The sequence below is a fragment of the Monodon monoceros genome, unplaced genomic scaffold (genome assembly GCF_005190385.1).
Source record: "Monodon monoceros isolate NGI ecotype Baffin Bay Population unplaced genomic scaffold, NGI_Narwhal_1 Super_Scaffold_5, whole genome shotgun sequence".
NCBI lineage: Eukaryota > Metazoa > Chordata > Mammalia > Artiodactyla > Monodontidae > Monodon > Monodon monoceros.
Genome location: NW_021703782.1, coordinates 18656645 through 18683904, shown reverse-complemented (window position 1 = coordinate 18683904; position 27260 = coordinate 18656645). Strand labels below are relative to the sequence as shown.

At 36.3% G+C, this 27260-nt stretch overlaps 1 protein-coding gene across 5 annotated transcripts in view; it reads left to right on the top strand.

Moving 5' to 3' along the window:
* Positions 1–27260, top strand: part of LOC114884218 (contactin-associated protein-like 3) — a 186548-nt gene that overhangs the window by 149597 nt on the left and 9691 nt on the right. For 4 of the 5 annotated variants that reach the window (XM_029203033.1, XM_029203032.1, XM_029203034.1 and 1 more), the window contains 7 exons: positions 4232–4359; positions 11854–12024; positions 12725–12943; positions 15631–15870; positions 16455–16682; positions 17959–18092; positions 18912–18999. In XM_029203033.1, coding sequence (XP_029058866.1) covers positions 4232–4359; positions 11854–12024; positions 12725–12943; positions 15631–15870; positions 16455–16682; positions 17959–18092; positions 18912–18999 — 1208 coding nt within the window. The remainder of the gene's footprint in view (positions 1–4231; positions 4360–11853; positions 12025–12724; positions 12944–15630; positions 15871–16454; positions 16683–17958; positions 18093–18911; positions 19000–27260) is intronic. The other variant, XM_029203035.1, reaches the window with a different exon arrangement.

Genomic DNA, 27260 nt, shown 5'->3' with positions numbered 1-27260 from the left:
TTGTAAACTCAGAGGTTAAAAACTAAAAGAAAATACTAGACACTGATAACATGTAACTGTATGTATGAATTTGAAACACGAGAAAACAGATCCTATTAACAGAGATGATTGTGGTTTACAAAAGAACTAAAAGAATGTTTAGAAATAAAAATATTATTGAAATTTAAAACTTGTTTTGTAAATATTTATTAGAATTAAATTGCTTAAAGTTTATGTCTTAAAATTTGTGTAACCTCTAAATAACAGAAACAAAACATGTAATATTCAAATCAGTAGAGGGAAGAAAGAAAAAATGGGATTTTAAAAACTTAGTTAATACAAAAGAAGATAGAAAGTGAGACTTTAAAAAAAGAGAAAGCAACAAGTACAAGATAAAAACTGTGTGAGTAATCATGCACAATAAATATGACAAAAATAACCATTTAAATCCAGATGTCATATTGAATTAAAAACAAATATATCTTGTTTGTAAACCTAGGCATATTGAAAACAAAATGCCAAAAAAAAATTCCCAGGCAAATATACGAAAAAGTAAGTAAAATTTTAAGGTTTAATGTGGACAAAGATCACTATTACTATAAGATATTGCTTAATTTCACTATAAAAAAACAACAATGCTAATAAACTTGTATGTTTCTAATAAAAATGACTCAGAATGTATACAGAAAAAAATTGACAAAACTGAAAGAAGAAATTTACAAATCAACCATGGTAAGAAGAGGTTTAAATGTACATCTGTTTGTAATTGGTAATCAAATGAACAAAAATTAGTAAGATAGAATATTTTCGAATGAAATTAACAGCTTGATTTTTTGGGAACATAAAATTGTAGAATACATAATTTTCTCAAGCACATGTAGTGCATTTTTGCAAACTGATTTTCTCAATATTCCATAAAGCAAAACTCAAAAAATTTTACGGTAGTTGTTATCCTATGAACAGTTTCTCTGATTACAATGCAATTAGGTGAGAAATGAATAATAGAAAGATTAAAAAATATACATGAGGCAATTCAAAACCACAATTGGAAAGACTGGAAACAAGGAAATAAAGATACATTACTCATAGAAAATATCGTTTTCAACAAAGAAAACCTAAGAGAATATACAGAAATATTACTGAAATTAGTGAGAGTTTGGTAAGGCTACTTACTGAACCTTAGAATAACTGGATTCTTATCAAAAATGTGTTACTATAAGAAAATATAAAAACTACTAGGAGAAGGAACAAAAGGGTATAGTACCTTGGAATAAAGATAACAAAAATATGCAAGACTTTTGTAAAAAAGACATCATAAAACTTTATTATGAAAATATAAGAAGACCTAAATAAATGGAGACATCACACCACTGCCATGAATAGGAAAACTAAGCATCTCTCCTCCAAACAATTTTCTTGATTCCATTTAATTCCAAACAAATGCTAAACATTTGTTTATTTTGGGGGGTAGTGACAAACAGGTTCTAAAATTTATTTGGAAAAGAATGGTACATGAATAGCTAAGACGATTCTGAAAATGGAAACAATGTGGGGAGACCAGCCCTACCAGACATGAATACGTCTTATGATGCCACAGTAATTAATACAGTGTGAGTTTGCCAAAGGGATGAGCCAGCAGAACAGCTAACCCCAAAAAAGAGCCTGGGAGCTTTCAAAATGTGTAATTCTGGGTGATGAAAATTATGTTGTCGCCAGTCTCTCTTTCTCCCCAGCAATTATAAAACTTAAAGTTGACCCAGTATTTCTCGCCTGCAGCTTTCCCAACAACTCAAAGTAGTCAAAGCTCCATTATACCTCAAAAAAAAGTCTACTGAAAAACAAACAAAAAAAAAAACCCAGAAGAATTTCTAGAGCATTAGAAACTAAAACCAAAAAAAGGTGGATTTGGAAGTTCTCTTACTGAATGTTTAAAACTGTTTGTGAGAAATTTTCATACCTAGATATTCATGCAATCTTTACAAATTTTGGAAACAATTGAGAAGCAAGAAGAAAACAGATGTAACTAAAAATTAGGCAGTTCTGAATGAGTCTGGTGAACATGGCATATAATATCTTACATAAAGCATGGACAGTGGGAATGACCTGTACTAATAAAGAATTTTTAAATAGGAAGAGTTTAAAATTTTCTCAGATTCAGGAAGGTACTTTGCAAACAACAAAAGGACAAAAAGACTTTATGATGCTATCTGCCTCAATGCACACTACATGCATTATGATTTTTTTAAAGTTTTTTTCAGGGCTGTGAATGCATTGTCAATGTTAAAAACAGAATTAAAATGTAGCTTTTTGCTACATAGAAAGCGTAGCTTTTAAAGGGTTCCTTAAGGGCTTCCCTGGTGGCGCAGTGGTTGAGAGTCCGCCTGCCGATGCAGGGGACGGGGGTTCGTGCCCCGATCCGCGAAAATCCCATATACAGTGGAGCGGCTGGGCCTGTGAGCCATGGCCGCTGAGCCTGCGCGCCCGGAGCCTGTGCTCCGCAACGGGAGAAGCCACAACAGTGAGAGGCCCGCGTGCCGCAAAAAAAAAAAATGTTCCTTAAAATTCAAAGATCCTCAATGAGGAACTTATGCACTTACATTTTTCCTCTAAGATGTTCTACCAAAATAGAAATCACGGGAATTAAAATACTATTTGTAATGTTTACTGATATTAAATACCAGGAATTGATTTGGTGTGCTCTCCCTGTGTTTATAACAAAATAAGTTTCCAGACTGACCCCCTCCCGCATAATCCAGTGACATCTTCTAGCTTGTGAATACCATTCCCAACAAAGTCAGGTGTTATGTGCTTGGGATGAAGCCTGTGTACTTCTAACAGCAGGAGTTGCAGGGGCTTCACCAGATAAAGCCATGTTGTTTAATTCAGTCTGATTTTTTGACGCAATCTGATTTTTAAAAATTGTTTCTTAAATTTTAGGGTTTTATTTCATATTTTTCATATCTTACCATATGCACTGCCAGTCACTTTGTTCAAATTTTTAAACAAAATAAAAATCTTAACAATTTTACATTTTCTAACTTAAAAGAATATTTCAATGCCTAGCAGAATTGGAATGATTAACTATTAAGTTAGGAAGACTTTTTTTGCAGGAAAGCTGTCAGGTTGAACCATGTGAAACAGCTGATTTTTTGACCTGCAAAAGTGGCAGTTTCAAATGTTTCAACTTGTATATACAAGAGTGAGTGGTGGCTTTGTAATTATTTGGAATTAAAACTTACTAGGTTCTACACAGAACAATAAATTAGACAAACTAGTATTTGTTCATAAATCAGAAGTACGTATGTAATTGAAGTATACAATGAAAAATATGAACAGCTTACAAGGTATAGAAAAACCTTCCTACTTTGTCCAGAGAGGACGGTGTTTGTACAACCAACTTACCAGCCAGGTCCTCTGGCTCCTGTTCCAATCCTATTGTATTAAACCATAGATATTAATATGTCCCCAAATAGTCACTTACATGATGATATTATTGGTATTGTTATTATTTATAACATCCACTGGGGGGCATTGATGGTGGGTTTTAAGTTTACATCCCCAACACACAGGGCCTGGCAAATAGAAGCATAATAAGTGTTTGTCAAATGAATGGATGGTGACAATCTTTGGCAAAGCACTTTCCCATGCATTAGCCCATTTATTAATTTTAAGAATATATTGTATCATATCTTCATCATGGTTTTGAATCAGTATTTTGTTTTGATTTTGTTTTTAAATTTATGGCTTCAACAAATAAGGAAATGCCTCATAACCACAGTAGGAATTTCTGAAACTTTAGTAAAAAAAAAAAAGTCCAAGTATTGAAAACCTAAGTCTTGTCAGTCAGGTGGTTTTGTTTTTTGTCTTTTTTTTTTTTTTTTTTTTTTAAATGAAGGAAGATTGCTGTTGCTTCTGTAAATTCTGCATTTAAGTATTACACAGTGGCTGAATTGGAAAGAACAATGAGCTGCTAATTGCACTGAAATGTAATCTCATGCCTGTATCCATGACCATAATTTTGGACCTGCCTGCTTTCTTCTCTATGGTCACGTAGATGAACAAAGGTCTCTGGTCCTCAGAAGACCTCATTCAATATATTAGTATGTTTGTAAGTGTTCAGATGAGATGTTTGATTTCCCTACTGTTATGTACTTACAAATTTAGCTTAATACCCCTTGAACTGCAATCAAAGACTATTACTCTTCTGTACATTATTCAGAATAATGTTAAGGTGGTTGTATTTGTTTTCTAGGACCAGCAACACAGTAGTCCTTTCCCATAAGAAGCACTTGCCGGTCACTCAGGTTGTGATGAGAGACACAGGGCGACCACATTCTGAAGTGGCTTATACACTGGGGCCTCTGCTCTGCTCGGGGGACAGTAAGTAGTGGCAAGAGGAACTGTCTTCATCCCTGCTAATACATTTCAATCTTTTAAGAGAAATTGAACTGCCTGGGTTCATAAAAACACTGTCTGTACTGATAATCTGTACTTCATTAACTTTATAAAATAAGTGCATGTTGTTAATGTAATTGAGAAAAAACATATTACCTCTGGATTATGTAGAGGTATCTTTTATATGACATTTACATGAGACTGTGCTGCAAAGATTCCTGGAATCATCTGAAATATATCACTTGTTCAGCAAACATCTAATATGTACCTACTAAGTATAAGGCACTTTGCTGAATGCTGAGATGCCCGAAATTGGTAAGATAAGGAGAAAATGAGAGGACAGAACCCATCAAGTGTATCTAGTCATTAATGCCTTCTGACAATTCTGAATTTTTACACAGGAAGCCTCGATGCTTCTAACTCCACTTACCCCTCCAACTGCATCTTGTGTATCCTTCATGCCCCCAAAATGACTGAAATAAAATATATGAGTTCTATCTTTAATTTTCATCCTTCTACTCTCTCTTGAATATCAGGCCTTCTCCTCCATCTCGTCCATTGCTCCCCAGAAACTGTTTTTTCCTGTCACCAATGAGAACTCAACATTTCTAAATCCAATTCTTATTCCCTGATATCATCTGAGTTGACCTGTCAGCAACTTTGGATTCCTCCCATGATTCAAACTTCTTTAATTCACTTTCTTTACGTGGTGGCCAGCACACCACAAAATTTTCCTACCCTCCTCTCCCCAACCTTCCTTCACCTCGCCAGCAGGATAACGTTGGGGTTCCCCAGGGCTCTATCCTCCGCCCTCTCTCCTCTCTGCTCTCCATTGGTGATCTTCTCCCATCATCTCATGGCTTTAAATATGACATGGGCATCAGTGACCTCCACACCTATACCTATACCCAGTCTTCCTGAACTCCCAGCTCCTGCATCCAGCTGGCTATTCTGTACTTCTTCATTCCAATTGGCATTTCAAACCCAACTTGTCAAAAAAATGAGAAAAGAAAAAGCTTTTCCACACCAACCTTCCTCAAATCAATGCATAGCAACTCCATTCTTCCTGTTGCTTCTTAGACTGAAAACATTACAGTCACTCATAACTTCTCTTTTCTATCATAACCCACATCTAATTCATCAGCAAATCTTATTGGTTCTAACTGCAAAAATGGATCCAGAATGTATCTCCATTACCACCTGTACCTGGATTGTTGCTGTGGCCCCATAACTGGCCTACCTGCTACTGTCTCTGCCCACTTAGCTGATACTCCACACAACAGCCAGAGGGAATAAAATCAGGTCACGTCAGTCCTCTGCCCCAAACTCTCTTCTGGCACTCATCTCAGAGGAGAGGCCAAAGTACAATGTCCACCAAGGCCACAGTAGCCATGTTGCCATATGAGCCAGGCAGTACCACAGTGGGGCCTGTGGAACCACAACCCTCCCTGGGGCCCCATAGGAGGTGTTGCCATGTGAGGGAACCCTGGCATTTCTGAACCTTGCTATTGGAAAAAAAGAGGGTCCTATTTCAGATAAAAATACTGAGATGCAGGTAGTCAAAATGTAGAAAGCCCATGAACGTGCCTTGACTCGACGATAGTATAGTTATTTTTCTCACTCATAACATAAATATGCAAACCACAGTTCTCTTTCTGGATAAGGTGAAGCAAGTACAACCCACCCCATCTCTCTCACTGAACTCACCCATAAAACCTGCACAGAATGCATGAAGCAGTTATCTCAGGACTCTGGAAAGCAAATAGCAGCAGGGAAGAGAAAGCAAAATTCACCATTTATTTTTTCTTCCAGTATCTCTCAGACACTGGGTCCCAGCTGGAGAGAGTCCCAGGAGAAGTCCTGTAGTCCTGGTTGGAGGAGGGGACAGGGAGCTCCTAACTGTGAGAGAGCACAGTAGTCTCATTTCTCCCCTTCTGTCTGTTTTCTGAGGTTCCAGTTCCCAGGCAGCCCCATGGCAATAGTGGTAGAAGCTGCCTCAGAAACACACAAGAGCCAGAACTCCAAGGAAAGGCATCTTCTGCTCTGGACAGGGGAGCCCTGACTCTACGACAGTGGCAGACTCATGTTACTTTTGTTTTCTTTCTCTGTTCACCCATCACTAGGCAATGGACATATGTACAGGTGCAGGAATGAATAGGAAAGCACAATAAAGCAGGCTGAATAGAGCCCTAGTTTTCTGGTTGTATGATTGAAAAGGGAGCTGCAGGGAACTGGAAAGTATCTGGAAGAGCACAGAGAGGGAAGAGTTCAAGAGAGTGATGCCACAAGTTGTCTATGAAGTCCTGGGTTCACCTCAGAGCTACACATGCCTGCATCTGCTCCTAATTATAGACCAAAGTTGAGAACTGAGGAGGCTACCATCCAGGACTCAGACTGGCCACTGAGTGGTGCAGAAGTGAGGCAGAGCTGAATAGCACTGCAAAAGCTTTGAAAACTGGACAGCCATAGGAACCATGGACCATGCACGGAGGGCAGGTTGGAATGTGTGGCCAGATCCTAACCAGGACAGCTGCCTGCAAAATAAGAAAAATATCAACATGCACTTTGAATTTAAGCAAAGCCCAGAGTTTGTTAACATAATATTTTAAAGATCTAGGAAATAGTCCAAAATTACTTCGCATACAAAGAACCAGAAAAATCCAAGTTTGCATAAGCAAAGGTAATCAACAGATACCAATGACACAGAGGTTAGAATTATCTGATAAAGACACTAAAACAACTATTACACAAAAACTCTAACAAGTAATAATAAATGCTTTTGAAACAAATAGAAAAAGAGAAAGTTTCAGCAAAAAAATAGGGTATATAGAGGAGAGCTAAATGGAAACTTTAGAAATAAGAAGTACGGTAATGGAAATGAAAGATGCACTGGATGGGTTAAATAGCAGATTTGAGATGAAACAGTCAATGACACTGAGGATAGATAAATAGAAAGTATTCAATCTGAACAAGAGAAAGAAAAAAGGTTGAAAAAGAAATGAACAGGGCCTCAGGGACCTGTGGGTTAATAATAAAAGATATAACATTCATGTAATTAAATTTCCAGAAGAAGAGAGGAAAGAGTGCTGGTGCTGAAAAATATTTGAAAAACTAATGGCTGAAATCTTTAAGTTTGGCAAAAGAGAGACTTGAGAAGTTGAATGAACCTGAAACAGTATAAACTCAAAGAAATTCACATCTAGACATATCATAAACAAACTGATGTGAAAACTAAAGGCAATGAGAAATTTTTTGAAATCAGCTAGAGAGAATAATGTTGCATTGCCTATAGTGAAACACCAATTCAAATGACAGTAAGTTTCTCATCAGAAATATAGAGGTCAGAAGGAAGTGGCAAAACATTTCTCAAGTGCTGAAAGTAAAGAATTGTCAGTCCAGAATTCTATGTTAAGCAAAAATATCCTTCAGGAATGAAGGTAAAATTTTTTTAAATTTCAAATGAAAGAAAGCTGAAAGCCTTCATCGCCTGAAGGCATCCTTTAAAAGAATTTCTAAAGGAAGTTTTTTTAGATAGAAAGGAAATGATATCAGAAGGAAATTTTGAACTTTGGGAATAAAAAAATCAACATTAGAAATGGTAAATAACTGGGTAAATTTAATAGATTATTCTCCTATTGAGTTATTTTAAATATATCTGAGGGTTGAAAGCAAAAAATACATTATTTCACAGGGTCACAGGGTTTTAATTTTATGTAGATATAATACACATGGCAACAACAACATAAACAGGAGTAGGTAAAAGGACAAAATTGTTGTCAACGTTTTTACAAATCACTTGAAGTGGTTAAAACATAGATTCTAAGCATACTAAGAAAGGTAAGTATATATATTGTAATCCTTAAAGGAACCAATTAAGAAACTGCTATACAAATAGAATACTGAAAAATGTTTAAATAACCCAAAAGGAGACAGAAAAAGGAAAACAGAAGAACAAAAATATAGAACAAATAGGAAGAAATAATAAAATGATAGAACTAACATATCAACATTTGTATTTAATGTAACTGGTCTAAGTAAACCAATTAAAAGACAGATTGTTATGACTCAACTATAGGCTGTCTATAAGAAATTCAATTCAAATATAATGACATAATAAAAGAATATGATGGAGAAAGATATACTACACAAACATGAATTTAAAGAAATCTGGAGTTTTTTATTAAAATTTTTGCTTGCAAGCAAAGAAAATTAATACATATAAAAAAGGACCAAGAAGACTGAAGAATCTTAAATGTGTATGCTAATAACTGAGCTTCAAAATACATAAAGCAAAAACTGACAGGGTGGAAAGGTGAAATAGAGAAATTCATAATTATCATTAAAAAGTCCAATACTGCTCTCTCATTAGCTTATGGAACTAATCGAGGGAAAATCAGCAAGGATATAGAAGACCTAAATGTCACCAGAAAACAAATGAATTTAATTGACATTTATAGAATACTCTACCAACAGTAGAATACACATTCTTTGCAAATGCACATGAATCTTTAACCCAGATACAGCATATTTAGTGTCATAAAACAAACTTTAACCAATATTAAACAATTTAAATCTTACAAAATGCAAGATTTGACATAATTGAATTAAATTAGAAATAAATAAAAAAGATAGTGAGAAAGTCTCAAAACACTTAGAAATTAAAGACCAAACTGTCAAATAATACCTGAGTCAAGGAAAGGTCTCAATAGATATGATAAAATATATTGAACTGAATGAAAATTAAAGTACAGTGTATCAAAATTGGTAGTATGCAGTTATAGCAGTGCTTAGAGGGATATTGAGAGCAATAAATGCTTATATTATGAAAGAAAAAAGATCTCAATTCAATAATGTAAGACTTCACCAAAAAAAAAACCAAACTAGAAATAGAAGACAAAAATAAACCTAAAGCAAGCAGAAAGAAGGAAATAATAAAGAATAGAAATCAATTAAATTAAAATCAGAGTATATAAAAACAAAAAAAAGATTCTTTTAAAATATTAATAAAATTGATAAACCTCTAAGACCAAAGAAAAGAGAAGATAAAAATTATCAATATGAGAAATGAGAGTTGGGATAACACTACAGACCCCACAGACATCAACAGTATAATAAAACTATACTACAAACAACTCTACACGTATTAATTCTGCAACATAGATGAAGTGGACCAATTCCTTAAAAACCGCTAACAGCCAAAACTTTCTTAAGATAAACCAGACAACCGGGATAGACCTAATAGTATTAATGGAATTGAATTTGTAGTTAAAAACCTTCTGAAAAAGAAATCCAGACCGAGATTGTTTCACTGATGATTCTACCAAAGAAATAATACCATATCTACACAACCTCTTTCAGAAAATAAAAGAGGAAATTCTTTCCAACATTTTAAGGAGAGCATTGCTTTGATATCCAAACTAGACAAAGAAGTGCAAAAAAATGATAACTACTGATAATGTTATTACCAACACATGCAAAAATCCTCAACAAAACATTAACAAATAATCCAGGAATATTTTTAAAAATGCACCACCAACAACTGCAGTTTATCCCATGATGCAAGACTGATTCAGTATTTGGAAGATGATCAGTTTGATCTACCATACCACGTTAACAGTCTAAGGAAGAAAAATCACTCCAGGTGCTTTTTCTATATCAATTAATATGAACATTATAATTTGAATTATTATGATAACAAATTCAACATGATAATTTACATCATAATAGCATTTATAATAAAATTCTTAGCAAACTAGGTATAAAAGGAAAATTCTTAAGCTTAATAGGACAGTATCTATACAAAACAGCTAACATCATAATAATTGGTGAAAAACTGAATGCTTTCCCCCTAAGGATGGGAACAAGATAAGGATATCCAATCTCACCACATCTATTCAACAACTTTGATCATATGGGAAGTCCTAGCCACGGCAATAATGTAAGAAAGAAAATAAGTGCATACAGGCTGGAAAGCAAGAAAGAAAACTCTAGTCACACGTATATACATACGATTGCCTACGTAGAAAATCTCAAGGAATGTCCCCCCCCCCCCCCGCCCAGCAAAAACAAAAACAAAAACAAAAACCCTACTAGGTCTTATTAAGTGAGCTCAACAAGATCACAGGATACAAGGTCAACAGAAGACAAATCAGTCATATATGCTAGCAATGTATAAATGGAAACCAAAATTTACGAGACAAAGTCATTTTCAATAGCTAGAAAGAATATAATACTTAGGTATACATTTAACAAAAACATGTATAAGATCTGTAACTCATCAAAAAGTGACTGAACACTGAAGAAAGGAATCAAAGAATCTAACTAAAGGGAGAGATATACTGTGTTCATGGATTGGAAGACTCAATATAGGAAAGATGTCAGTTCTCCCCAAGTTAAAAACACACTTCACCAAAGAGGATATGAGAATGGCAAATAAGCACATGAAAAGATGTTCAACATCATTACCTATTAGGGAAGGCAAATTAAAACCACGACGAGATACTACTACACACCAATTTGGATTGCTAAAATAAAAGAAATATATACTCACAATATCAAATGCTGGTGAAGATATGAAACAACTCTGTCTCTTATACATTGTTAATGGGAATTAAAAATGGTACAGCCACTCTGGAAAACTGTTTGGCAGTATCTTATAAAGTTAAACATACTTACCGTATGACCCAGGGATTATACCCCTGGGAATTTACCCTACAAAAATGAAAACATATGTCCACACAAAAACCTTTACACGAATGTTTATAACAGTTCTGTGTGTAATTGACCAAATCTGGAAAGACCCCTAGTGTTCTTGAATGTGGACAGATAAACTGTGGCAGATCCATATGATGGAATATTACAGAGCAGTAGAAAGGAATAGATATTGACATGCAACAGCTCGAATGAATCTCAAAGGCTTTATGTTGAGTGAAAGAAGCCGATCTCAAAGGGTTGCATGCTGCATGACTCTATTTATATGCTATTTGGAAAAGGCAAAACTATAGGGACAGAGACTAGTTCATGATTGCCAGGGCTTAAGGGTGGTTGGAGGTTGTGACTATAAGGAAATAGCAAGAGGGAGGTTTTTGGGGTGATGGAACTGTCTTTTATTCTGATTTTAATGATGGCTATGCAAATCCACAAATGTATTAAAAGTTATATAACTGTATGTCCCTAAAAAGTCAATTTTACTTGATGATAATTCAAAAAATAATATTGTTTTTAAAAAAACACGGGTCATTTCCAAAGTGATTGTCCCTCCACTCAGTTGCAACCATGTCCAGGTTCTTAATCCTCAAAAGAATCACTATTTGGACATTCATGTCATGGCTACATGTTCAGAAGAACCACAAAATGAAGGCTTTTAAAGATAAATAATGCAATGAATGGTAAAAATCCTAGAAATATAAAAAGTAATTGTTGTTTGTTTTGTTTCATTGTTATTTTCACTGTTTTTTTTTTTTTTCTTCTTGTAAACAGATTCATTTTGGAATTCAGCTTCCTTCAATACTGAGACTTCATACCTTCATTTCCCTACATTCCGAGGAGAGCTTAGCGCTGATGTGTCTTTCTTTTTTAAGACCACAGCTTTTTCGGGGGTGTTTGTAGAGAACCTGGGGATTACAGACTTCATCAGGCTAGAGCTGCGAGGTGAGTTGCCCACCCTGGGCAAAGCCATGGGGTACTCAGTTATTAACAATAACCTCGTTAGTAACGTAATTTCTGATGTATTGCCATGCTTCCTTTGTCAGTTGTATTTCTTGATTAAATGCTAAAATTCTATGATTTTAAATAATTATTTTTAATAGAAAGTAAAACAGTGATTCACGAAACATACAACAGTCTATACAATTCCTTGTTGTCTTAATTCTATGTGCAATCAGGATATTAAACCAAACTGGTCAAATAACTGCTGACTAAATCACAAAATTATGTGATTTAATTGACTAGTCATACTGTTTATGTATGTAGACAAAGCTTAATTTCTTACTCTGTGAATTTCACATAGTGCTTTTAAAACTATATTAAGATTTAAACCACCTTTAAATAAACACACTTATACCTATGAAGTCAGATAAAATGTTAGTTGTATTTTTATAGGTAAATATCTCTATTGCTTAGGGCTTAGCAAGATGAATAGTAAACTCTAAGAAGTATGTTAAAGTCAGCTTTGCTTTTTGCTTTTGCTTTCGCTTTTTTTTTTTTACCAGCTCAGAGTGACATTTGTCTGCATCAGTATCATGGTCTTCTTTCATAAGGAGCATGTCGTGGTGCTTTTTTCATGTCTACTCAAGACCAAATTTTCTCCCCTGTGAATGAACTTGACCAGCTCTCATATCTTTATTTCCAGCCCCTGCAGAAGTGACCTTTTCCTTTGATGTGGGGAATGGGCCTTGTGAGGTCACCGTGCAGTCCCCCACTCCCTTTAACGACAATAGATGGCACCATGTGAGGGCAGAACGGAACGTTAAAGAAGCATCCCTTCAAGTGGATCAGCTCCCTAGGGAGACCCAAACTGCCCCAGCTGATGGGCACGCCCGCTTGCAGCTCAACAGCCAGCTCTTTGTGGGTGAGTGCTGCTAGTGGCTTGTAACTGAGCTGTGCTGTGAATGCAGAGGTGGACCGAGAGAAAATCACAGCTACAGCAGTAGTGATAATAGTAATTGCCACAGTGACTACTATCGGCCCTGGTGGGAGGCAGCGATATTGAATAAAATCCTCTGAACTGAGAAGGAACTTTGGGACTGAAAATCGAAGCAGGCAACTCCATAAAGTGCAATTATGAAGTTTATTGTGGGTAACTTACATCCAGGGGACGATGAGCCAGAGACGTTCACAGCTGCACTTCGTGCCATGGAAAAGGCTCCTGGGGAATTTAAAGGAGCCAAAACTAAAAATAGAATCTGACTACGAAGTGAGAAGCACCCATGGTCAGGAATCGGGATTTTTTCCTCCCCAAGGGGGTCTCATGACCACCTGCATCAGCAAAAGGCACTCTTCCAGTTTTCATATTCGATGAAAGCAAAGGTAAAGGTTGATAAGGAACTTATCTGGCTGGGATGCATTCCGTGTGAGTAAGCTAAAGCTCAGTCACCCAGAAAGAGGAGGGGGTGGGACTGCGGGCCTAAGATGGAGCTGACAAAAGGGAGTCAGTGTGGTTCAGCCACACAGACACTATGTACCAAGAGCTCATTTAATATAAATATCTCTGCTATAGATTATTGTACCCAATTTGCAGATGAGATCATGCAGGCTCAGAGATATCAAGGGACTTAACCATAGAAAGCCCAACTGGAAGGAAAATCCAAACTCGTGTTGGACTGATTCCCAAGCTTGCACGCAATATCATAGACGATTTATGTTTGTTTCAATTACTTCTTATCCATACTATTTATAAAACAAATAGCAATTTTTATCCATTTCTCTCACTTCACTTCTCAGTATAGTTAGAGAACCAGCCCCGTAATTGGGACAAAATCCTCCAGAGTCCCCTCCAGAAACAGGCCATAGGAGCCCAGGGAGGCTGAAGCAGCCTCGTGTGACTGGGCACAGCAGGACTTTCCCCAGCCCAGCACCTGGTTCCTCTCAGTCCTGCACCCCCTCTGCTGCTCTCTTGTTGCAAATGCCTTGTTTAGACCCAGAGCTGGCTCATTATTCTGCTGTCCATTCTTTAAAGATTAAAGCTCTGGGTAGTGGGAGTCTTCCTTCTAACTTACATGCTTATTCTTTATTATTGTTTGTTTTTCCCAAAGGGAGAAACAACTTTTGCTACATTGCTTTTTAGATAACTCTATTCTAATTTGGAAACTAAGCAGATTAATGAAATAGCTCTCACTTGGTCTTTTCTCACATATTTTAAAGTAAATAAGGACACAGTCCAATGAAAAATTGATATAAATCACAAATTAGCACACAGTCTGCTTTGCCAGGTGATACCTACTGCTGTGTCCAGGAACTAATGCTATTCAGTGAATTTAAGTGTGTGTGTGTGTGTGTGTGTGTGTGTGTGTGTGTGTGTACAGCCCATGGCACCATAAAACAGCTTCAAGCACAGTTAGTTCTTACTGAGTTGAGGCTTCATTTTAAATTATCAAACTGCAAATCAAATTAAATAATTCTATTTTCTGATTTATAATCCTGAGGATTAATTAGTGGAATTTCTAGGAACAAAGTTTGGATGGAAATCTACCTAGAACTAGTGTTTCCACTATGGTAATGTTTCTAAAGCCTGAGGAGTTAGTTGAAAATTCAGATTTGGGGTAACTTCCCCAGGCCCACTGAATCAGAATCTTTTGGAGTAAATCCAAAATCTGTTTTTAGCAAACACTCCAAGTGAACCCTGTGCTCCCATATTTATTATGCTCACATGAGAAATGATAGAAATATAGGGGGATATATATTATTTGGTTAATGTTATACCACCTGACCTCAGAGCCGCCAGGATGGAGTATGAAAGGCCTGAGGTCCTAAATTTTGGTTTTACCCCTTCTGCCTTCTTTTTCTTTGTTCTTGCCTCAGTTCCTTTTCACAGCTTTATTAGTGAGAGCTCTTCTAAGTAAGAATTAGTATTTTATATATGTGTAATAGATATGCTATACAAATATATATACAAATTTGTAATATATATTATATTAAATACACAAATTTATATATTACAAATTTATAATATATATTACATCGCAAAGATTTTCAACTATGTAACCTTTATTATGCATGTCATTGTTTGTAAATTTAAACTTTAAAAAGGATCAATGGTGTTTATTTTGTTCTTTAAGAAAGGAACAATGTAGGGGCTTCCTTGGTGGCGCAGTAGTTGAGAGTCCGTCTGCCGATTCAGGGGACACGGGTTCGTGTCCCGGTCCGGGAAGATCCCACATGCCACGGAGCAGCTGGGCCCGTGAGCCATGGCCGCTGAGCCTGCGCATCCGGAGTCTGTGCTCCGCAATGGGAAAGGCCACAACAGTGAGAGGCCCGTGTACCGCAAAAAAAAAAAAAGAAAGGAACAATGTAAAAAAATGCCTTTCTAAATATAACTTGAAGAAGTATTTTTAGAACAAATATTTACCAAGTTCAACTTAAAAAATATTTTCATTAATGGTCTGTTCAGTGCCGTTTGATGATTCTTAACTTTTGACCACAGCCTACGTTTTCAGAATTATATTTGTTCATAAAACCTTGGCCTCAGTTCAAAGTGAAGATGAAATCCCGAGGAAGACACCCAGGAACGTGTTTGCATTTGCAGTGTTTCCCTTGTAGGTGGAACAGCAAGCAGACAGAGAGGCTTCCTGGGATGCATTCGGTCTCTAAGGTTGAACGGGCTGGCCCTGGATCTGGAAGAAAGAGCCACAATGACGCCAGGAGTGGAGCCAGGGTGTCCAGGACACTGTAGCAGCTACGGACACCTGTGTCGCAATGGAGGGAGGTGTAGAGAAAAACGCAGAGGGATCGAGTGTGACTGCACCTTCTCTGCGTATGATGGGCCATTCTGCGAGAATGGTGAGTGTGACCGAGGAGCAGCTTACAGGGAAAAGATGGAACATTTGAACTCTATGAAGACGTTTCTGGCATTTGACACTGTAAAGAAAAGATAAGGCAGTTCTCTGTAATTAGCTGAAATAGAATTGTTTCTGTCCCAAATGCCTCCATTTCACTTGGCAGGAGGTATGATTCTATTCTTTTGAAGGCCGTTGACTGCTTCTGTTAGATCTGATGTCACCCCCTCTGGATTTCTCAGAGGGTCATCAATGCAACACTTTGAGGAGAGCAATAACCTTTTAACTGTATGTTTACACTGGACATTTAATTTTCTGTAATCCTAAGATGAAGCCTTTTGGAGGTAATAATAAAATATTGTTACTCAGTTTTGGGTTACGGGACTATGGAGAGATTATCTTTTTATTTATACTTTATTGTTTTGCATCTTAAATTTTTAAATTAAAAAAATAGCAAAGCATACCATTATTCTCTCTTTTGAGATATTTAAGGATTAGAGATATTCTTTAAATATACAGAAATATACATAAAACAAAACACGTGCACTTACATATTGCTAATATAACCAAAAATGCATGTCATTCCAGAAATTTCTGCCTATTTTGGAGCTGGCTCCTCAGTGATTTACGACTTTCAACATAACAATGACACCTTCAGTAAGAACTCCAGCTCCTTTGTGGCTTTATTTCATGAGGATCTGACATTGACAGGAGAAATGGCCACACTGAGCTTCCGGACCACAGGGATGCCCAGCTTACTACTCTATGTGAGCTCCTTCTATGAGGAATACCTTTCAGTTATCCTCGCCCCGAATGGTGAGTATCTTTACCATACGAACAAGAAGACTGACTTAGGAGAAATCAGGACCATAAGGAGGGGGCCCTTTCAATGCTAAACTACAAACAAGAAAACACAAGTGCATCCCTGTGACACCCATGTTATTAGGGTTGGTTTTTTTTCATTATAACCCCAAATGTTTCTCACTAGCGTTACCATTTCAGTGATTAAATTAAGATGGCTTTCTTCTATAAATATCTGATCATTTCATGTATCTGATGTTCAACTGTGCTTCTTGTTATTGGTAGGGAGTCTTTCCTTCTGCATGTGAATAAATTAGTGTCACAGTTCATTTTGAAAGAAGATATTTTATGCATGGAAAATATTTCCTCCTTCTTGGAAGGGAAGTAAAGAAGTGCATTAAACCATATAGAAAGCTAATTTCCATGAGCATCAGATAAATATGATTGTTCTTTACCCGTCAGTGTTTGGGAATTCAATTATGCCCTATCTGCATACAAAGAAAAGTGGGAAGACAGTTACCTAACCCATGGTCACCAGTAAGAGAACAGAACCAAGACTTTCCAAGTTAGAGAGCAAAATCAAGCTTTAACCTTTTCTCATGGAGAATAAAGGGGAGAAACTTAACTTCTGGAAAAGATTTCTGTGATCGCTGACTGATAAGATATATTACAGGTGGTACCAGAGTTACCAGGTAGAGGGTACATCTATGAAGGAGAGCAGTGTGTGGATTGGAAGATTTGGATATTGTAGCAAATCACTCACTTCTCTCTTTTTGCTGCTTCTTGATTATGGCAGAAACCTTAGAAAACATTTCTGGTTGTGCAAAATATATATATATGTGTGTGTGTGTGTGTGAATGTCAGTGATACATTAAAATGCATTAACATAAGTCACATTAAAAGAAGTTATGCTTATAGAAACTGAATGTTAATATAACGTTGCTTGAGGTTTTACCATTTAATAATATGAACACCACATGAATAATTAACTTCAAGCCTAGCTTGGCATTTTCATATGCTTAACTTAGACTTTTTCCTCTGGTTAAGGAAAATGGAAGAACTTGGAAAAAGACCATTTGTCTTGACTTTTAAGACTGTGTAATTGAATTCTGAATTTGGCCCCAGAACATCACATAAATGATTACTAGTCCAGGAAAGGTGACTATTGTGCACTCAAGTAAATGCTCCATAGATTCAAGTTATATATTTTTTTAAATGTGCCTTAGAACCTGCATTGGCGGTTTTTATAAAATTATATTTCAGTTAAAAATGTTATTTTTCTCTTCTTTAGGAAGTTTGCAAATCAGGTATAAGCTAAACAGACACCGAGAACCTGATGTTTTTAACTTTGGTTTTAAAAACCTGGCTGATGGACAGCTTCACCAGGTGAAGATTAACAGAGAAGCAGCAGTGGTCTTTGTCGAGGTAAGGTTGTAAATTCAACAACAGTAACAGTAATCAAAATTGTGATGCTCAGAATGTATGACCTAAAGCAAAAATTTGATAATAAATCCTAGTAAAAGAAATGCACATCTGGCACTCTTCTTCCATGAGTCTTGCTAGGTCAATGTGTTTTGTTTTGTTTTGCAATGTCTGTTTGTTTAGCAAGAGACTGTCAAAATTATTATTAATATTTGACCACTTAAAATACAAAGCTGTCCTCATTGGTTTTACTTTATTTGGTTGGGAAATATTGCATAGTTTATCATAGTGACTACTGGAGATATTTCAGTGGGAACCTATTCCCACTGGGTTACAAAAGAACAAATGCTACAGAAATTTAAACACAAGGGAAAAAGCAAGATCTTGCTTAAAGTGGGAATACATTTTGAAAAACATTGGAGTCTTTAAGTCACACATTGTCACTGGGTTTTGAAGAATAATCTTTTATATTGAATCTGTATGAATAATACATTTTTCTGCTCATGTTACAAATTTCCTCTAAATAAGTAAAAACTTTGAGGTTCAAAGTAACTCTTGCATTTCTTTGTGGATTGTACCAATTATAGATACTTAAATCATAAAGACAAATGTAGGGGAACGGGATGGGCAATGAGGTGGAGTTGAATTTGAGGTGTTACAAGAATTGTTTATAATACACTTTTCTTCTTTAACCTTTGTGATAGCAGGAACATATGGCTTATTTTTTTTTAACATTTTTCTTGGTCTTCCTTTGATTTCCATCCTCTTATCATCAAAATTGCTTGACATTTTGATGTTTATATCATGTGGAACATTTAATAGGTTAACCAGAATGCAAGGAGACAAGTCATCCTGTCTTCAGGGACAGAATTCAATGCTGTCAAATCCCTCACGTTGGGGACAATTTTAGGTAAGTGGAAGAAAGAGAGCCCCCTCCCCCCACCGCCCAGTGACTGGGATTGGAAGTGTTAGTTTGCAAACACGGGAAGCATTCATCATGCTGAAAGAAGCTCCTTGATATATGCATGATTTCCCAGTGAGCGACAGTCAAGGTAGAAGCTTGTACTCTTGTCTGAGTGTGCATATGATCACAAGTAAGTGCTGCTTGCGAGTTGAACAAGGGCGTTCCTTGAAAAATGCCTCCACACTTACCCTCTCACTTGGCAATCAAGCATAATGAAATTTTGCATTTTTCTAACAATTCAGGAAAGACAAAATCAAAGCAGATATAAGTTCACAAATTCTGTAGTAATCAGGGGTCAAATGCAGAAATCATTTTAATGATAAATCTAGATTTATGTTTAAGAAGGAAGAGAAAAGGCTGCTTATTTTCTCTTAGCAAACAAGCTTTGGGCTGTGGTCTGGGCCCTGCCTTGCCTGCGAGCTGAGGTGAAATGTGTTCATTGCTCCCAGCTACTCTTGGAAAATCACAGCCTAAATATCCTACAGACATCCTTTATGGCTGCCAGTTATTCTCCATAAAAATGCCGAAGTAAAAGCATACTTTACTATTTAGACATCAAACTCTTGATGCCTTTATTTTCCCCTTGTCACCAAGAATTACATTGAAATAAAAACAGATATTGAAAGTTATTTCTTTTATTTTTGATTGTATAGAAACTGTATGTTTTATTGCTATTTAAATGATATCTAGGGGAAATCCTCTTGTGGCATGTTTATTATTCCTCCTCTGGTACTTGATACTCATATGGCTATATTTCATCCTAAATAATCGATGGAAACTTATTAGGTGTTCAGCCATTTATACATTGATTCTTTTGGTCATTTCTTCTACCCCACAGATATATGTTACATCACCAACTTGAGAATGTTAGAAAAGGCACATGAATGGATGTTCAAAATATGTCGAGAATCATAGTAACTATTAAAGCGATCACATCTTTCAAACAGATGATAGGCAATGAAATGATGACTTCTTATTTTTCAGACAGAGGAAATGTTATGAATGCTAGTGCTCTCCAAGGGTGCTCTTGTAAATGGTAATAACAAAAGTGTAGGGCTTCCCTGGTGGCACAGTAGTTGAGAGTCCGCCTGCCGATGCAGGGGACACGGGTTCGTACCCCGGTCCGGAAGGATCCCACATGCCGCGGAGCGGCTGGGCCCGTGAGCCATGGCCGCAGGGCCTGCGCGTCCGGAGCCTGTGCTCCGCAACGGGAGAGGCCACAACAGTGAGAGGCCCGCGTACCGCAAAAAGTGTAACATTTAGACGCTGCAGCCCAACTGTTAAAAAGGCAGATTAATCCAGTGCTCCTTCACTGGTGAGAATATAGTTTTAGCATGGTATAGTGAATAACAACTTCAGGCTGAAGCAGTGGTGCTCCTGCATTGTAATCATGCCTTCAAGGTAGATAAAGAATCTGGCCTTGACGATGTAGTGACAGTGGTAGCTTGTGCTGAAGGTCCTTTCCTGTGGTTCATTGTTCTAGTCGCACTCCCCACATGTGAGATAGTAATGGTGCAGTTACCACAGAAATAAAAATGAGAACATTTGTTTCCCACTGAGTGCTGGGAGATGTTTATACCTATCACAGCACATTGTAGAGGTGAGTATTCCAGTCTCCAATGTGTGGTTTTGATGTTTCTCAGGCATTTCTGACATCCTTGTTTTCATGATATTAGTAGATTTTTAAATTCTATTTAAAATAGTGGCATAATTTTAAAAGAATTGGAAAAACAAACAAACCCCCCAAAAAACAAAAACGAATTGGAAAAACAATTCAAAGGAATACTGCTCCTTCAACTTTTGTCCGTGAGAATAACAGTATATGTTTAAATAGAGATTATGAAATTCCTAAAAGTTCGAAGACCACGTTGAGCTTTAGAGAACAGTGAGATAGAACCCTATCTTTGGTTGTCAGCCCAACAGTTATAATTGTTTTTAATATCCAAATGGAGAAGAATTTGCTCCCTTTTTTATCTGATATTGAGCTCTACTCTCTGACCCGACAGATCCTTGGTCTGAGCAGTGAGTAATTGATCACCCAAGGGGTGTGCAAGCCGCAGAGCTGAATTTTTGTCGAGTGGGTGCAAGCTGTGTGTGGAATGATGGTTCTGTCTGCCCCCAGATCTGATCCCTCCTCCACTGCCAGACAGAAGTCCGTGCGTACTCTTTCCCAGCCCGGAGGACAGATATGGTCAATAAACAAAACAAACACAGACCACACACAACTTCACGCCCTCAGTGACTCCAGCATCTGACAGGAGAGATGAGGCATATTCAGAAATGTCTGTGACCCAAAGTATGAATAGAAAGTTGCTATCAGTAAGTGTGAAATTGACAAAGGAATATTTTTAAGGACAATTCGGCTTCAAATGTATGATCTATAAAGATATAGGCAATAGATTACAGAAATCGACTTAATCACTGAACTGCATTATATGAAGGGGATTGTTTTAATTAAAAAGTAGAATAGTAAATTTTGTTATATAAATTTTTATTTTCCTATAAGTTAATATATAGAGGACAGTAGCATGGAACTGAAGGTGTTAATGTTTTTATTCAAGGGTGATATAGTCAAAAACATCTCTCTCAGGCCACAGAAATTAAAGTTGAAACTCAGCAATGAAGTTTATAGCCTGAAGCAATTGGATCTAATTAAAATTGTAAATATCCATTTCATCTGTACCTAGAGGTATATATCTTGATCAAAGGCTAATTAAACGTTTCATGTTTTGGATAACTTTATTTTAGGTTGGCTTCTGTTCTGCTGCCACTCTCAAATCAGTTACTGAGTACAAGAGGACTACAGTTTTGTGTTTAGGTTTGGCGAGTATAAGCAGAACTGCCTTTCACTAACTTATAGTAAAGTAGACCAACTGATTGGCTAATAAGGACCTACTAATTTCCCAAATAAAATAGTCCCAAACTATGACAAGTTATCCAGTACTTATTTCTTGTTAGCTATTTTGACTCACTGACTTATCCATTCATTCAGAAATGTTTGGTGGTCCCTAATATGCACTTATATTTCATTGGACATTTCGAATGCCTCATAGCAAAATACACTACCGTACCTGCCCTCAAAGCACTTGTGGTATAATACAAGATACAAACAATAAAACAGTGTTCTAATGATAACCTAATCTAGTTAGTCATTATTATTATTTACCCTAGTGTGCTATGGAAAAATGGTTCCGCATCATCTTCTAATTAACATGCTCTTGTTCTTTCCATTCTTCAATGATCTTATTAGTGATGACCAATCAGGTTAAGTTTTCCCAATTACTATAAAATAGTTTTAGTATAATCCTACTTTAATGTAAATCTTTAGATTTCTAGTGTTCTGTGTAGTTTTAACTCTGATAGGATTTATACTCCCAAAGTATGAGAGCTTTAAAATACCAAGTAAGGTGCCCTAGCATTTTTGCTAAATTTTGTTTCTCTAAAGACTTTTGTATATTTGGTATTCTATTCATTTTGTTTTTTGTGCATTTAAAAAAAACAACAAAAATAACAAACCCAAAATATCAAAGCAAAACAAAAATCTGCTTTCGAAGTGTGCAGACTAAAGATATGTCTTCCTATCTCTTCCTGGGGGAGAGTACAATTCACATCAATATAGTCATGTGAGTAAACCTTAGTAGGCCAATTATCTGTGGGATAAAGAAAACCCACTGAAGAATTGTATGTTGAAAAGGAGCTCCATAAATCATTCATGGAAATTACCTACTGAGACTTGCATAGAGAGACTAGAGTTTAGATATTAAAAACTCCATTGACTTATATGACATATATTAGTCTTTCCTATGCTCTGCCTAAGAGTTTATCTCATTTAGAAGAAATTCACATAGAAAGACACAAAGAGTTTATAAAATTTCAGGAATATGAATGTAAATGAAAAAATCCTCAACAAAATATTAGCAAATCTAATGCAGTAACGTATAAAAATTATTATATGCCATGACCAAGTAAGATTTATCCCAAGAATTTAAGGTTGGCTCAACAGATAAAAATCAATGTAATGCACCATATTAATAGACTAAAGGACAAAAAACACATGATCACCTCAATAGACAGAGAAAAAGCATTTGAAAAAATTCAGCATGCTTTCATAATTAAAACACTGAACAAACTAGGAATGAAAGGAACTTCCTCACATGGAAAGGGCATCTGCAAAAACCCTACAGCTATTATCACACTTAATGGTGAAATAATGGAAGTCTTCCCCTAAGATCAGTAATGAGATGAGGATGTCCACTCTTACCACTATTGTTCAAGACTGTAGTGCAGGTTTGAAGGAGGGCTGTTAGGCAAGGAAAAGAGTAAAAAGTATCCAGATAAAACAGGAAGAAGTAAAATTATCTCTGTTGGTCAAGGACACGATCTTGTAGGGAATCCATGAAAAAAGCTATTAGAGTTAATAAACAGTTTTGGAAAAGATACAAGACCAACACAAAAATTTACTATATTTCTATATACTAGCAATGAACAATACAAGAATAAAATGAGGAATGAAATAATAGAATAAATATTCTATTTACAATAGTATCAAAAATAATCAAATGCTTTGGAATAACTTTAACAAAAGAAATGCAAGACATGTACACCGAAAACAACAAAACATTGTTGGAAGGAATTATGTAAGACTTACATAAATGGAAAGGTATCTGTGTTCATGGATTGAAAGACTCAACATTGCTAAGATGGCAGTGATCCCCAAGTTTATCTACAGATTCAACACAATTTCTATCAAAATCCAAATGGCCTTTTTTTTACAAAAATGGACAAGTTGAACCCAAAATTCACATGGAAATGCAAGACAATCTTGAAAAGAAGAATAAAGTTTGAGGTCTCACCCTTCATGATTTCAAAAATTAGTACAAACTTACAGTAGTAAAGACTGTGTGGTATTGGCATAAGATAGACTTATTGGTCAGTGGGCTAGATTGAGAGTCAAGAAGTAAAACTATGTATTCATGGTCAGCTGACTTTTAACATTGGCGCCAGGACCATTCAATGGAGAAAACATAATCTCTTCAACAAATGGTGCTGGCTCAATTGGATATCCACAAGTTTAAAAAATCAGGTTGGACCCCTGCCTAACACCATATACCTTGGATTAAGCAACGGTTTTTTTAGAGAAGTTTTCTTAAAAGCCTTGGGTTAGATCATGGATTCTCAAAAGCACAAGCAGCAAAGAAAAATAAATTGGATCTCATCAAAATTTAAAACTTTTGTAATTCAAAGGACACTCTCAAGAAAGTGAAAAGACAACCCACAAAAATGAGAAAAAATATTTGCCAGTCCTGTATCTGATAAACAGAATACATAAAGAATTCTTATAACTAAACAGTAAAAAGACAACCCAATTTAAAAACGGCCGAAGGATCTGACTAGACATTTCTTCAAAGAAGATATACAAATACGAACATGAAAAGATGTTCAAAATCATTTGTCACCAGGGAAATGCAAATCAAAACCACAAGATACCATTTCACAACCAATAGGATGGCTATGATCAAAAAGACAGACAGTAACAAGTGTCATAGAGGACATGGAGAAACTGGAACTCTTGTCCATTGCTGGTGAGAATGTAAAATTGTGCAGCTTGTCCATTGCTGGTGAGAATGTAAAAAAACAGTTTGGCAGTTCCTTAAAATGTTAAACATAGTTACCAGGTGACCCAGAAATTCCACTCCTAGGTATATACCCAAGGGAATTGAAAATATATATCCATACACAAAAGGTGTACACAAATTTTCAGAGCAGTATTATTAATAATAACCAAAAATTGGGAACAGCCCCAGTGTCTATCAACTAAGGATTAGATAAACAAAAGTGGTGTACAATGGAATATTAGCCATAAAAAGTAATGAAGTACTCATACATGGGACCACATGGATGAACCTTGAAAACATTATGCTAAATGAAAGAAGATAAACACAAAAGACCACATAATGTATGATTTCTTTTATATGAAATGTCCAGAATAGGCAAATTCATAGAAACAGAAAGTAGTTTAGATTTTCCAGGGGCTGGGAGGGAGGTTAGAGTGGGAAGTGACCACTAATATGTACAGGGTTTCTTTTGGGGTGATAGATCCTGCAATTACTGGGAAAGGTTTTACAACCCTGTAAAAAAAAACCCCACTGAATTGTACACTTTAAAAGTGTACAATTGTACACTTTAAAAATTGTACACTTTAAAAGGGTGAATTTTATGGCATCTGAAATGAATCTCAAAAATAAGGAAAAAAATCCATTAGAGATTTATTTCTTTTGCTAATGCCTTTTCTGCACATGTACCTGGGAGGGTTAGAACACTGAGTCATAATTGGACTCTTGTGTGAATGAGTTTATTCAAGAACAGGGTTTGATGGGAAATAGAGGGGGAGAACAGGAAAGGCCCAGGATTAAGGACCTCTGAGATGGAGTGAGGGCACATCAAGAGAAGGCTGGACAAGCCTAGTCACAATTTTAAAAAGAGCTGATGAGCTAAAAGCAGCACACATGTAGATTCTGACATTATTTCCTTGTCACGTGAAAGGGTGGCAGAGACTATTGAAATGTCATTATAGGAAGAGTTGATATAATTTACTAAAGAATATTCTTCCAGTAAATACCTGCTAGGAGTGCTTGTTAAAGTGCTTAGGGTCCTAAATCACCCCTGATTTCTTCCCAGGTATTGGTTGCAAGTGCCAGGGATACTTTGGTGTGGTGGGGTGGGGTGCCGGGGAGAGGGAATAATTCACTTCTTTCTGACTCTGAAAATCAGGTCCCTCCAACCCTGAGCTGTTCGAAAGACAAGACTGAAAAAGTCTGTCTAGCATGATTTTCTAATTATGTCATTTATTTAGCTAGCATAAAGGAAGTTCACTCTGGTTTCATCAACTCCAAAATAAATAGCAGGTTGATACTTATATTCAGTCTAGCCAATTTCATTCACTAAAATGTTTTTAACATTCATCCATGTTGTTGCATGTAATAGTAGTTCACTTGCTCTCTTTGCTGGGTAGTCTTTTATTGCATGACTATACCACAGTTTGTTTATTCTTATGTTGATGGGCAGCTGGATTGCTTCCAGTTTGGGACTGTTAATCTCCTGTATTAGCTTTATAGTTGTACCTCTTTGTATTTTTTTATGTTACTCTTAAGATTAATTATTCATCCTTGATTTATTATATACTACTTTGTACACTTCCCAAACTATGTAAAAACCTTATTTTTTTCCATTTTACTTCCTCTTCCACCCCTTTTGCCATTGTTGTCACGTATTTTACTTTTACATATTATTTTTTCCACGAGACATTATTATTGCTGTTGTTTTAAACAGTCGATATTCACTTCAATTATCTACATATTTACCCTTTCTGATGCTCTTCATTGCTTCCTGCAATTCCATGGACAGTTCACTCTGTTTCCTGATTCTTGTTTGTAGATGAGAACCTCAGGGAAGCTTGGAAATGCTCCTTTCGCTGTTCCACTGTTTACTGCCAGTGCCTTTCAGAAACACTGCTCATTGTGGGTAGCAGAAAGCTCTCCACACACATTTTAATTCTTTGTTCCTTCCTTTTCCTTGTGAACCTTTTGTTAACATGCTTGTTCCTCACAAAACAAGAAACCATCTCGTGTGTTGGAATGCATGGCCTTGGCAATATATTTTAAAGGCAACACTACCCAATACCTGAGACAGTTGAGAATGTTTATGTCCTAAATTGTTGGAAATGTGATCATGCTCTCAAGATTTCGTACCATAGACATTTTTTAAGAGAAAAAATATATTAAATCTGTTTTTATCCAAAGTGATTTAAGGGGTTCTACTCAAAATTACAGTAGAAGTGAACTTTATCCTCAGCCCTTAGCTCACTTTTTCCTAAACATGACTTTTCTTCACATCCACGCTCAAACCACTTTCTCCTCCCCTTCTTTCCTAGCATGAAACTGCACCTAATTTCCCCTTACTTTCTGTTGATGCCTGTGTTCTCAAACTAGAGGTTTATCAGACATTTTCATCCTGATGTGTAAATTTCTAATAATGCACTAAGTATTCTCCTAAGGTTCCCCCATCTTTTTTTTCTCTTTACACTTTAAAGGGAAGAAAATTTTTGAGCCCAAAGGAAGGAACTTAATGATGGAATTTCAGGAGTCAGCTAACAGGGAAGATGGATTTGCACTCATTGTCTTTCTAAGCACAGTTCTATTTTTTTTTTT